Source organism: Erithacus rubecula (assembly GCF_903797595.1).
Source record: "Erithacus rubecula genome assembly, chromosome: 21".
NCBI classification, from domain to species: Eukaryota; Metazoa; Chordata; class Aves; order Passeriformes; family Muscicapidae; genus Erithacus; species Erithacus rubecula.
The window spans coordinates 5,913,272-5,926,676 of NC_136673.1; the positions used below are offsets into that span (position 1 = coordinate 5,913,272).

The 13,405-nt window shown below is 46.7% G+C and overlaps 1 protein-coding gene across 3 annotated transcripts in view; it reads right to left on the reverse strand.

The window, feature by feature from the left end:
- The window catches only part of EEIG1 (estrogen-induced osteoclastogenesis regulator 1), a 32,423-nt gene that overhangs the window by 668 nt on the left and 18,350 nt on the right, over positions 1 to 13,405 (reverse strand). For all 3 annotated transcript variants that reach the window (XM_079324320.1, XM_079324322.1, XM_079324321.1), the window contains 9 exons: positions 10,468 to 10,588; positions 10,123 to 10,152; positions 6,530 to 6,646; positions 6,024 to 6,070; positions 3,397 to 3,548; positions 2,237 to 2,341; positions 1,926 to 2,115; positions 1,635 to 1,756; positions 470 to 539 (listed from right to left, as the gene is read on the reverse strand). In XM_079324320.1, the coding sequence (XP_079180446.1) occupies positions 470 to 539; positions 1,635 to 1,756; positions 1,926 to 2,115; positions 2,237 to 2,341; positions 3,397 to 3,548; positions 6,024 to 6,070; positions 6,530 to 6,646; positions 10,123 to 10,152; positions 10,468 to 10,588 (954 nt within the window). The remainder of the gene's footprint in view (positions 1 to 469; positions 540 to 1,634; positions 1,757 to 1,925; positions 2,116 to 2,236; positions 2,342 to 3,396; positions 3,549 to 6,023; positions 6,071 to 6,529; positions 6,647 to 10,122; positions 10,153 to 10,467; positions 10,589 to 13,405) is intronic.

Genomic DNA, 13,405 nt, shown 5'->3' on the forward strand with positions numbered 1-13,405 from the left:
TTCAGAAGGTTTTCATGAGAGAACAAGGCCCCGATGATTATGGAAGAGGCAGGGAGAAGGGACAATAAGAGGCAGGGAGAAGGGACAATAAGAGGCAGGGAGAAGGGACAATGAACCCCACTCTGCTGCAGTTTTACTGCTGTCCAGCAGGAGGCAAAGCTCCCTCTTTCAGGAACAAACGGGAACCAGCCTCTACCATTTTGTCCTTGCACTCCTTACTTCTGTTCCCGGGTCTAACAACCAGGATCCCATTATCCCTCTGAGCTGCTGCTGAGAACTGCATTCACACTCTAGTGCAACTGCAGCCTGGCACCAAAGGGATGCCAGGGCTGTTAATGTGGGCATAAAGCCACCATGTAGCACGTGATATTTAGAAATCTCTGCTGTAGCAAAAAGTAGAAGTTTCCTATGTACAGAGCCCACTAACCTCTCTGGAACTCCTCTGTGTGGCAGCCTTTTAGCAACCTACCTGTTTCCCAGCTGAATACCACTCAGCGTAGTTGTTCCGTCTCTGCTCACAAACAACCTCAGGTTACTGTCTGCAGACAGAAAAGGAAGACAGACATCAAAATCCAGAAGTACTGAGGCTGCCAGGAACTCCCCTCCCAGACACAATCAGCATAGGGCAAATGTGTCTCAGCAGAGGCATGTCCACACTTTCTGGTGTTCAGTGTTCCATAGTCATCGAGCCCCTGGGAACTCCTTTCCTTGCTCCAGAAGGGAGTCTCCACAACATGAAGCTTTGGAAGAATAAAGGCAGAGATATTAATTCAGTCATACTCCTCCAGCTGCCTCTTTTAAGGCAATTCCATTGATGCAAGTTCTTGGTCAGCTTATACACATGTGAATGTGATGCTTTTGTAGAGTCACTGGAGGAGAAACTCAGCCTGTTCTGCTGAGAGGCAGCTGCATTCAGTCTAGCTCTAACCCACACTGAGTGAGGTGTAATTCCCCACATGATAAGAGTGCTGCCATGTACAACAATTTAAGGTGACTAATGGCAAATTAATGAAGCACAGATAATGAGCTAGGTTCAAGTTTAAAACTTAACAGAAAACCTCAGCTAAAAAAATCAGATTAAAGACTGATTTCTATGCTAAACTGGAAAATGAAAGTGAAAACAAAAGCAGTTATATAATTAGTTTTCTCCTGACAGATGCTGTGACTGCAATGGAGGAAACCCCTTCTTCAGCTCTCCAACAGATCTGATCACCAGCACATGGTAACCCATGCTTCTGTAGAGATGTGCAGCTTCCCCTCTAGTTGTGCTCTCCTCTTTTGATAAATACCCTTGGCCTGACCCTGGACCAAGGCCATTAGAGCAGTGCAGACTGTTGATGCAACTGATCTCCACTGAGCTGAGAATCAGTATCTTTCCTCACTCTCCCTGCAGGTTTGAGCTACTATTCAATCTCTGCTGTCATGTGTGGAACAGCAGCTAGTACTATCTGTAAATACACATGCAGTGCTCAAACCCACGTGGTTTATCTGCCACAGAAACACCCAGCAAGCACTGAAAGCAAACAGCTGTCAAAAGGAGAAGGGAGCCCAGGCAGATGAGATCTGACTGTAAATGCTTGGCAGCCTTGCAAAAGGAACAACCCAGACATGCCCTCTGAGGCTTCTCCCCTCACCTTCAGTATTGCTGACATCTGTGAAGTCCTGACTCTGCATTATTTTCTCCACTATATCATCAGCATCGATCCTGGTGTCATCCACTCGGGTTGGGTGGCTCTCCATTGAATCCTTTTTCCTCCTGGCAAGAGAAAAACACAGGAAAAACTTACTCAGCTTTTCAAGACACACACTTCTAGATACTGTCCTGCTGCTCTTGGCCACAGTCTGGCCCATCTGATCCACTGCTGCCCGCAGACAAAGCAGCAGGCTGCGTCTCTCCTTGCCACAGGAAGCTCTTTGCTCCTCACCGGGAGGGTCTGTCCAGCAGGAGGGGTGGTCTGGGGGGGCGAGGTGGCTTCTCCATCTTGTGTTCCCGCTCGCCCTCGGGACACTCCACGGTGATGCTGAGCCCCCCCGAGGCGCTGCTGCTGCTGGAGGTGTTGCGGCGGTGCGTCAGGTCCGACAGGCTGGAGGAGCGCGAGTGCTCCGTGCTGTAACCTGCAACACGCCGCACGCTCGCCCGCTGCCAGCACGGCTCACGGGCAGGGCAGCCCCTGCTGCTACAGGGCAGGCTGCAGGGAGGAAAAGGGATGGCAGAGCTCTGTGGATTGGGGGTTACCAGAGATCTTGGACTGCTGGCTGGCATAGCTCGAGTTCCGTGAGTGCCCCGAGTGGAAAACTTCCTCTGGGCTGGACAGGTTCTGATCCGACTCTTCTGGGACACCTGCCAAGGAAAAGAGGACACTGCTGACACCATGGTGCACTGATCAGCTGGAGTGGAGGCTGATCTTGGGATGACAGATCAAGGAAAGGGCAGTCTACTGGCCAGAGCCCTGCTGTACAGGCCAGCACAGGGCCTAGAAACACCAGGGAGCGGGAAGACCACAGTGAGCTTCTCTGTCAAATTTATCACTATTTTATCCAGCACAGAAGGACAAGTAGTGTGTGAAACTATGCATAGCTAAAAGCATGAAGCCAAGATGAATCAGAGGGCCACTGCCAGTAAAGTATTTCATCCTCTGTTTGGGTGCTTCTCTTACTACCTTTCCCTTTCTATTACCTGTGACAGAGCCTGTGCCATTTAAATAATCTCTGAATTTGATACTGACACTTCAGCATAATCCCTGCTCCTTTGCCAGTCTTGCTTGTCTCTCCTGCAGGAAGCTTATCCAGAAGTGCACAAATGTAACACATTAGCCAGCTTTTTAAGAACACCACTTGCACCACGTGCTCTGTCACTGAGGGGATGAGACTCGAGTGCTATTTTGGTGCAGTGTATCTGCCTGCACATTTGGAATGTGCTGGGAAGGAAAAAACTGATGTGAAAATGCAGTGCCCTTGAAAATGGGCTCATACACAAGCCAAAGAACTGCATCAGCAGCTGGAACAAGGCCACTAGACCTTACACCAACCTCTAAAACCTTCAGAGGAACTTTTCTAGAAGATAAGTCTGAGCAAAAGAATAGCTGAGTGCAGAACAATGGTAAGTGTCATTGAGCACACTGGAAAGCAGGGATGAGTGCAGTGCATGAACTATTAAATCCCCAGCAAAAAGAACAAATTGCTTTATCTCCACTAACAGAAACACACATGTGGCAAATATTCAACCTTCCTCTCCTCAGTTACACTTAGATGGCTTTGATATTCTCAATATTCTTAATGAGCAATGTGGATGAGTGTGGGAAAACATGAAAAATTAAAGAGTTTCTGTGCTTGCAACTGCTGGGAAAAACCAAGGAGTGTGCAGGCATTGCATGTCTGCAGGGTGGGAGCTCAGACCTGAGCTGAGAATGGCAGTTCTTGGCTTGCTCTGGCGCAGGGAGCCAATTGTGGAGGAGCTGCTGCTGCTGCTGGTTCCCTCACCCTTGCAGGTCAGCTGCAGAGTAGAGTCCTGCCCTGGGATGGTGATGGATTTGGCAGTGGAAGGAGGCCTGAAATCAGAAGGGAAGGAGGTTACAGACTGCCAGGCAGGGAGCATGCACCATCCTGCTCATCTCACCCCTCCCAGCTGGGGAAAGCTCACAGCTCCCTGGCCAGCAGCTCAAATGGGATGTCAGGTTTTGTTTGCCTGCATGCAGGAGTGTGTCTTCCCTACCTTGGACTGCATTGCAAGAAAAATCAAGTTTTTGAGGTAAATTAAGGCAAAAAGGGACCACTCATTCATTTACACAGGACAACAAGCTCAGAATTTGCACTGTCCTCCAGGACACCAGCCAGAGCTACCCTTCCACCCCAGTATGTCTCCAGTGGCCAGCTGGCTTCACAAACAGGAACCAGTTTGCTGTTGTCCCACTCTCAATTCCAGCTTCCTTTCTCTTACACCTCTGGCCAAAATGAAACCTTTTATTCCAGCAATCCTGTCCCCCTGTGAGAGCACTTTTACAACAATCAAATAACCTTTCCCTTCTTTAACTGGCTATTAAACTCCTTTTCAGTGAAACAAGTGTTTTTCCAGCTGTCAGAATTATTTTTCTGGTTATTCTGTGAGCTCCCAACATCCCTTTGTAAATGCTGACTGCAGGGCAGAGCTGTGTGTGCCTGCAGCCCCCTCCCTTCCTCCAGAAGTGCTTTTGGGTGGAAGCCACAGCATGTGCAGCATGGCAAAGTTGAATATTCCTGCTGGAGCCCTAACCTCCCTATAGCTCAAAGTCTGAACTGGAACTAAAGGATCATATTATGGTTTTCAAGTGAGGAGTGAGAAATAAAAATCTTTTGTCTCACTCAGAGCTCTGAGGGAAGTTGTTATATGAGAGAGGATCTCTGCAGTATTTTGGAAGAGAGAATATTTAATGCTGGCAGCTGAATGGCTATAAAGCTTTCAGGAAACTCACAGCATGCCTTCACCAGGAAGAAAACCTCCCTAATCACCTTATCAGTGATTTGCATGTACCCAGGTGCTTTGGGAGCTTTGCTTCACAGGTTTTTAAGGCTTTTACAGCCTTAAGTAAGCAAACTGTTCTGCAGCAGCTGTGAGAGCAGCCCTTTGGTCAGTTCAGCTGCTCTGCCCTTTCCAACAACCCCAGCAGAAGGTTCATGGAGTGCTGCAAAACATCAGTGCTTGGAAGTGATTTCCCAGCACAGTTTAATTCCTGAGTGTCATTTACCAGAAGCTCTACTGATCAAGGACTATTCCACATGCAAAGCTTCTAATTTTAGATATTTGCACATCATCAACATAAAAGGGAAAAGTGGGAACGACTGCAAAAATCCTTCAAGAAAATTAGGAGGTTTGATTTGCAGACTGAATCTACTTAGATTAAATGGATATTTATATCCTATTCTGCGCAATTTTCAGCCATTCTAAGAGTGGGACTTGCTTCCATTGCAAAGGAGCAACAGGTATTTTTGTCAGATATTTTTACCAGACATCCTAGTACCCTAGATTTAAAACATCTGTTACTTCTAAAAAGTTATGGTTCAAGATATTCACAACTTCTTTATTACACTTCCTTCTGAAGCAGAAATTATTCAGAATCAGATGACACTGATTCTGGATTTAAAAGCATCAAAAAAATACTGCAGCACTATGAAAAGCCACTCACAAAAGAAACCTACCAAAAATTATGCAGCATTTTGAACAAGAATTTGAGCTAATTTATACACTCCAAGCTAGCTCCTAAAATTAGACCTTTTAGCCCAGAATACAACTGCTGCAAGAGTTGGCCTCAAGGTAAAGCTTTTTTCTCTCATACTGTTGGGAGGCAACATGAAATATTCCTTTGGGCACAGGGCAGCCCTGCTGTGCAGTCACACACCTTGCAGAACACCCCAGGAGGGCTGGGATTGTGATGCTGCACTGTAGTATGAGGGAAGATGTGGCCAGGATATTCACTGATTCACCAACAACTCTTTAAACAGTAAAACTACTCCACAGCCTAACTGCACTTATTCTTTCCTACAATTATGCATTAAAAACCCCCATATTACTGCAATTTCTCTGTTAATTAATACAAGTTGTGAGCCCTGTAGAAAAAAAAATTAAAATGATTCAGCTTCAAAGTATTTTTGTTGCTGTTTCCATCTGAGATCTTTATCCCCCATGATATGTGCTGAAGCGTGTCCACTTCCAAGACTGTTTTCTTTATTGACCTTTCTCCTCTTGGAGGTCAGTGAAACCAAGCCCAGAGCCATGAGAAATTCTATCCTTCAGGCAAAACATGAAGTTTGTAATCAAAATCTACTGGTTTCCAAAACCTAAGTTGCACCAGCAGGGAAAATACTGTGCACTGCAATAATCAAAGCTGGGAAAGGCAGAGAAGAGAGAAACCAATTAACAGCACAGGCTGGCTATACTGTTCTGGCTGATTCAACCAGTTTTACTATACTTCCCAATATTAAGGGCATCTTTTCCCCTCTCTTCATCAATTTTAGTGTCTGCCCAGAATGGGGTACAGCCAGGAACTCACGTTTTGAAGCAGGGGTCCCCAGAGAGCAGGGACATTCCGATGGTGACCTGGAGAGGGGACACAAGGCACATCATTAGCCATGCTGCACTGAGCTCCTCACTTCACAACAGCCAGGAGGTCAAGGGCTAGGTGCAAAGATCAGCCAGATCTAGCTCTTTTCCCAAGGAAATCAGCTTCAGGGATTTAGCAAAGTATTTCCCTCGCTGCCCTGAATCCCTGGCATCAGTGACTCCAAGAGGAGCTCAGCAGGACACCAGCTGGGCCACACTAACAATGCCTTGTAACAACCTTTTCCCTCCCTCCTGCTCCTGGTTTCTTTGTCAAGGGTCACTGCTTGGCCAAATCAATGCCAAATTATCCAAGGGCAACTCTGATAATGGGAAGCTTCCCAAGTCAGTCTAGAAGCACAAAAGCAAAATCCTGTCTCTGTACATAACAGGACCTTCTCTCAGGCCTGGCAGGATTTCTAAGCAGGATTTCTACTGTGTAAGTTCTAGCTGTTGTACCTTTAGGATGGAGTTGTCCTGTCGGGTATTCTTAGTATCATATCCTTCCAGCAAGCAGCAACGGACAGTGGATCCAGAGCCTGCAAATTCTGCCAGATTTAGATCAGCAAAGCCCAGCTGTAGCCAAGAAAACAATGGAGGGGAAGGTGAGAGAACAGACATTACTCCATAAAGGGATACACAGTGTCACACAGACCGAAGGGAGAGAACATCTGTGAGCAAGGGCACAAACAGGAGCCAGGACAGAGAGTGATGGGTGTGAAGATTGCCTGTTCTTGAGGGTGGAAAGGGTCACATTCCTGATCCCATGATGGACACTTGGAGGCCTTCAGGAAGCCAAGCCCACATGGAGGAAGGGTGTACTGTAGTGGTGGTGGCCAGGACAGTGTTAACCAGCCTGCAGCCATTGCATAACCAAGGACATGGAAGGCATTAGGTCAACAATGTGGAAAAAACAGAATCACACATACACAAACATAATAAGGCACTCTTTGTATCGGGCCATCCCAGAATGCAGTGGAGCATGTGAACCAGGAGATGAAAGGATATTGTTACAGGGGAAAGTGACACCATCCTAAAAAAACAACTGGGACTATGGGCACAGGGAGCTGGAGGCCCAGAGCCAGTGGCACTGCCTGTGCCTCACCCCTCAGAGGCTGGGCAGCCCCTGGGGCACTCCTCCACAACACTGCTGGGGCTTAACTAGCAAGGGATTTGTCTGAAAGGCAGAAGGGAAGAGAAATATTTGAAGAGATTTAATTGTGAGCTCTCTAAACCTTCTCTAACAAATGGGAAGCAAACAGGGAAGGTGACAAAGCTGAAGATCACACGCATTTTCAAAAAGGACACTTATCCCTCCAGAGTAAATACAACACAACGAAGAGCACCTTTGTTTTCCTGCCCTAAATCCCTGGTGTATCAACACAGTGTTTCAAAGAAAGCTACAGCTTCTTTAATGCACAGCTTTAGGAACAGCAGGGAGTTGTGTCCCATTTCATCTGATCAGGAGGACATGCTGTACTCAGCATGTGGCCAAAGCATCCAGGCGTGGAGCATCTGCGTCACATCAACAGCAGGTCAGCTCCCAGGGCAGCAGGGAGCACAGGTGGAGCAGCAGCAGGTCCCTTCTGCCCTGCTGATGACAGCTGGATGACACAACTGAACAGAGAGCCCTGACAGTAGCCATCCTATGGAACTGTGGTGCCTCTGCCAGCTGAGGAGGCTGAGAGAATCACAGCACAGAACAGCCACTGCCAGAGGAACCCTGCTCACACTGCTCCAAGTCAAGAATCACAGCCTGCTCAAGATACATGACTGAGGGGGAAACAGCAGCAGGATTCATATAGCTGCTTTCTTCATCTCATTCTCAAAGGGAAACCACTGATAGCAAATAAAAAAAAAAAAAAAAAAAAGTGGGACAGAGAGAGAACCTTTTATCAGCAAAAAAAAGAAGGGAAAAAAAATAACCTTCCTCCCTCTCTTCTCACTTCTTAAGAATTCTCTTAATGCAAGTGTTTCTTCAGCCCTTCTGAAGAAATTTCTCTGTCTCTTCTAGCCAAGGAGTATGCTGTTTGCTAATTATTCACTGATAAGGAAAGAAACAGTGAATTTTTATCTCTTAGAGATAAACAGGACAGAGGAAAGCCACAGAGGGAGATGCAATCCATCCCTGTGACAAAGACACAGCACCACCACACCAGGAGAATAGCATGGCACAGGGGTGGCCCAGACCCAGATCCCTCTTCTTGCACCACAGCACTGAATTCTGAGATCAGCACTGGAGGACAGTGTGGGAGAACTCTCCAGCAGCCTGCATGGTGTGCTGAGGTCAGAAGCTCTTCCAGGAAGCAGACTCCCAGTATATAGAGGAAAGATCCCTTAACAAAAGGATGTTTTCAGATATAACCTTTGAGAATAGTTTCCTCAGTTTTCCAGCCAGCTGATGGTGTTTCTTCCAGCCCAGGGAAAGAGTTTCTGCTTTATCAGTCCTTCCTGTCGCCTTCTGCTCTGTCACCCCTGACACCGAGGTGACATTCACGTCAAACCCCAAGGTGTGCAAGTCTGGAAACTCTGCCTGGAGCACAAACAGCCCCAGCAGCCTCAGTCCATGCCCATGGGGGACCAGCTACAGAGGGCATTCACAAGTTCCATTTTGCTCTACATCTGCTGCCATGACTGGAGAAGCTCTCAGGATAGTTTAAAAAGGTGGGGATTCATGGTGGAAAATGGGAAAATAGCTGCATGGACATGCACCACTGACTTCTGCTAGAAACATTAAGAAGCCCAAATCAGTTCTGTCAGGAGGACCTGCCTGGAACAAGCCTGGTCCACAGGGCAAGACTGCAAACACCCTTGTCTGGTGTGACATCTCTCATTTCTGAGCTGCTTCAGATCATCTTCACAGAGAACACATCTGTCTTTTTCACAGGAGATCAAGCAAAATACCAGCCCAAGAGATGACAAGTACTTGAGATTTGGTCTCCAGTTGTGGGCTGGAGGAAGTCAGTCTCTTTTAAATGTCACGAAGTACAACTGAAGACTGAGTGAAAAGGAAGTAGGTTAGAACATGACCTGAATAAGGTCTCCAAGTTAACTCCACCATAGAAATGTGCCTTCAGGCTTTCTTTAATTCTGCCTTCCCAAATCCTGTGGAAAGCTTGAGGATGGACATTCCAGGAGGCAAAGGCTGATGCATTTACTGTGTCTCTTCCTCCAGCTATGCTGCTCTCCCTGGACATGCAGCTCTCCAGAATGAATAACCTTCCCCCAGTGTGAAGTCAGTGAAAGAGAACTGATGGCCCTAGAGACCATGCCCTAATTAGCAACAAAAAAGGAACGATGTGGGCAGCCACACTGCCTTCTCCCACCCAGCAGAGCAGAACACAGGAGCTAGTGCAGCACACCCTTCACAGCCAGTTGCCTCCATGGCCTCAGAAAGGATATTGATGAGAAGGAATTCTAACATAGCTGTGTGTGACCAAAGCATCTGTTTATTAGAAGCCAGCAGCAGTGACTCATTTTCAAACAAACATGATTTTGGGCACTTTGTGAGCTCAGCTTCTAAGCCAACATTGTCTCTTGATCCAGCACAAGGAGGAGAAGGGGGTGGCCCATTGTTTGTCCCACAGCACAAGCAAGAAAATGTGAGGAAGAGAAACCAAGACAAAGATCCCTGCTGATGCGTTTGGCTTTTGCCTTGGTGTCTCCTGTGCTTTGGCAGGCAGTGATTTCTGCTGTAGGCTCCTGCCTGCACTCCTGAGGCAGTGAGGTGCCTGCCCTAACAGGCTGCTGTGCTCTGGAGAACAGAATTGGAGTCTGTTTCTTTATTAGAGACATGCTGCCAGGAGCCAGAGAGTTCACATCTGACTCAGAACTTCCCCAAAGTTTGAGGACACGCAGATCATCTTTCCAACCCCTGTCTCAAATCCACATACAGTGCAATCTGGATCCTGTCCCAGCAAGTCAAGTTCTTTTGGAAATTAGGAAATTTGGGAAATCTTAACTCATATTTAAACTAAGAACTTCTCTCCAGATTGATCCTTTCAGACAAGACCATCATCACTCTGCTACATTTGCCCTTTCCGTGCTCTTACCTTTGAGTAGGTTTTTCCGCCCTTCAGCTCCTATATTGGGAGACAAAACAAAACAGGAAAAGCAGCTATTATATGTGCTGGGGAAACAGGGGGAAAATCATTACACAGTCCTGGAATCTGCTCTCAGCATTCACAAGCCTCTCTCTCAAGGGTTACCATTGCTCCCATCCTCCATCAAGGACTCTTCTTGGAGAGAGAGGCTCAGTTCCAGCATATCCTGTCCCAAACAATCTTTCCTTCCCACCACTGTCCACACATTTTTTTTTGCTGCCAAAAAGCAGCCAGTAACCAACTTCCAGCACACCACAGGTGGTACTACCTGCCAGGAGCAAAGCTGGTGCTCACCTTACGGACAGACACTCTGCAGATGCAGGGGTCCAGGAGTCCTGTGGCAGGGTTGGCACTCATTTTACACACAAAGGTGAATTTCTTCTTCCAGCGGACACAGTTTTCCTGAACTTCCTCTCTATGAGAATAAAAAAAAAAAAAAAGGAAAGCAAATAAAGGTACAAAGTCAAATCAAGACCAGCTTTTAAGTATCTTCTTTAATGACTGGTGTCCTAGTCCATAAAGATCCTCTGCAACAGCTTGGTTCACCTGAAACTGCACCACACAAAGGTGTTCAGTTAGCATCAAGCTTTTCACTAGTCAATAGAGGTAAAATCCACCCAGTTACAGAAACACTAATCATCTCATCAACAGAATTTGCCTTTAAAACTCTCACAAGCTCTCTGACATTTCCTGCTCAGCTGGTTTAGCTGATTCACCGTCCAGCCTGCATGGAGCAAATCTCCATATCCAAACTGGGCTGAAGGTTCACAAGCTTATCTCTCTCCAGCATGTCTGTTTGTACACTCTGCACAAAGTGCTGTGTGTCCTGGATGGGCTGTCCTTCCCTGCTCCTCAGGCTGGGACACAGCCAGTGAGGATGGCCAGCTTGAAGGAGGACAAAAACACATGTGGAAATGCTCCTGGTGCAATCAGACAGGGCCACACCAAGCAAACACTGTGCTTCAAATCCTGCAGGGGTTCAGCCAGGGAAGAGGTGGTTTTGTTTGCACAGCTTCTGAGCAGATCATCCTGATCTCCAGGGTGAGTGGAGAAGCACATGGCCTGAGCCTGCAGAAGGAATAGAAGCCTTCCTGAGTGCAGGAATCACTTCAGGTACAGCTCTGGCTTCTGCACAGCCCTCAGAGGAAGCTGGATTTGACTTTTCCAAGGAGGCTAGTTCAAAGGAGCCTGAAAACAAGGTGTGTGGGTGCTTCCATGGGGCTCTGGTTTCCTCCTGAGCCTCTGCAGGACCTGATCCATTTATGGCTCAGAGCCTGGCCCTCAGCCAGGCCAGTTCTCAAAGTAATGAGGCTGGGGGAGGAAGGGAAGGCACTGCTGACAGCTGTGAGCAAGCAAGTTTGACTCTTATCTCTCCTCCTAGCAGAGGACAAAGGGGCAAGGGCAGCTGATAAACTGTTTGCTTTAGCAGGGAAAGGGAGGCTTCCCAGCATCTGACCCAGGCACGGTGTAAGGCAAAGGGCTTGGGGGCAAAGGGGAGAATCATCAGCCCTGGTAGTGTCTCCTCTCCTTCTGGGAAGGAAGGGAAGAAGCTGCAGCTCACAGAGAATTGGACAGATCCAGGGACTGGATCCTGAGCCAGGAGGTCCCTGCTAGTCCTCCAAGACATTCTGTGGGACCCAATGTGCCAGCCAAGGCAGACACAGGGAACAGAAACTGAACTGACAACTGAAACCTGTAATTCTCTGTAATGCAGATAAAGACTGATCATCCTTGTTTAAAACAAGAGAAAACAGAAGGTGACAATTCCTTCAAGGTAAAGAACTTAAATCCCTTCCAGACAGAACTCAGGCTGTTGAAGTCAGTAAGAAGTGAAACATCTAAGTGCCAAAAATACCTTTGAATCTGGGATTATTAATTCAAGATGAGATCTGGTTCTCATTACTCCAGTCAATTCATCCCAGCTCTCTCAGACAAGAGGAAGAAACACATCCAGAGGGATTAAAAAAGGTTTTGCCTATAATAAAGTATTCACCATGCCAGCCAAATTAGGCATGCTACATTTCAAATATGGGTGCCTTAAACCTGCCTCAACAATAAGCATCTTAAATGACCTAAAGGAAGGAAAAAACTCAAGATACAGATGAGAAATGGTATGCAACAGAACAGAAAACCACCTGTGAACACATGCTTCAGAAACACAAGGCAGGTACAGGGGGATGCAGGAAACTGAATATTTTAGCAGCATTAGTCACCTTTGGAAAGGAAGTACTATTTTCTAGAAAGCAAGGCTAATGCTAAAGCTACTACTGACACCAGAGCTGTAAGTGAATGCTGGAAGGCAGCTACAAGTGAAAGATGTTCACTCAGAGCAGCACACTGCTCCCAGCCCTGATCAGAGCTTCAACTCCTGCCAGACAAGAGCATTCCTGGGACTAAACTCCAGCTCCCAGAGCCTGGTTCCCACAGCTGCAGGACCAGCAGTGGCATCAAGAGCTGCTCCAGCATGCAACTCTCCTTATTCAGAAGTTCTTGCTCCTTTTACAATGCAGCCATGATTAAGCATCTGCTGGATGCTGCTAAGTTCAATGAAGGCTAATTACTTCAAAACATGGTTAAAAGCACTGATTAGCAATAAAGAGCTCCATTGCTAATTTGCCTTAAGCATAAGCTCCTCTAACAGACATTCTGCTTCTTATTAAGGATGTACCTTGGCTTTCCAGAACTGCTGTAGATACCACACAGTGTAAGGGATTAGGAAGAGATTTGGGGTGTTATGTTACCCACAGCACTGTGATCATGAACCTGAGCTGCAGGTGCACACACAGCTTAGGGTTTTGTGCCTTTGGAACAGTCTGCACAGGGCAAGAAGGAGTTTATTGGACAAAATCCAGAGCTGCTTTTCAAGCAAGTTTCACAATCATTCAATAATGAATTTCAACCTTTTTTGGTTTTTTTTTTACTTTAAAGGGTGGAGGCTGGGTCTGTATCATTAGACAAGCAAGCATCAGCTCTATTGTTTCAAACTGAACTCTAAAAAATTAGTTCCACATTTCCAAAAGATGGCATGTGGAGAAGAACAGGCTTTGCCTATCCACCTCCCTTCAAGCTATGGTTAGGCTGGTAATTAGAAAACACTAAAATAGGGGAAAAAAAAAAAAAAAAAAAGTAGAACTCAGATGATGAACAGTTTTGTATTTAGCCCTGGAATATTCTCTGATGTACAATTAGGAACCATCATACAGAAACAAAAAACACCCAAGAAGCATGGTGA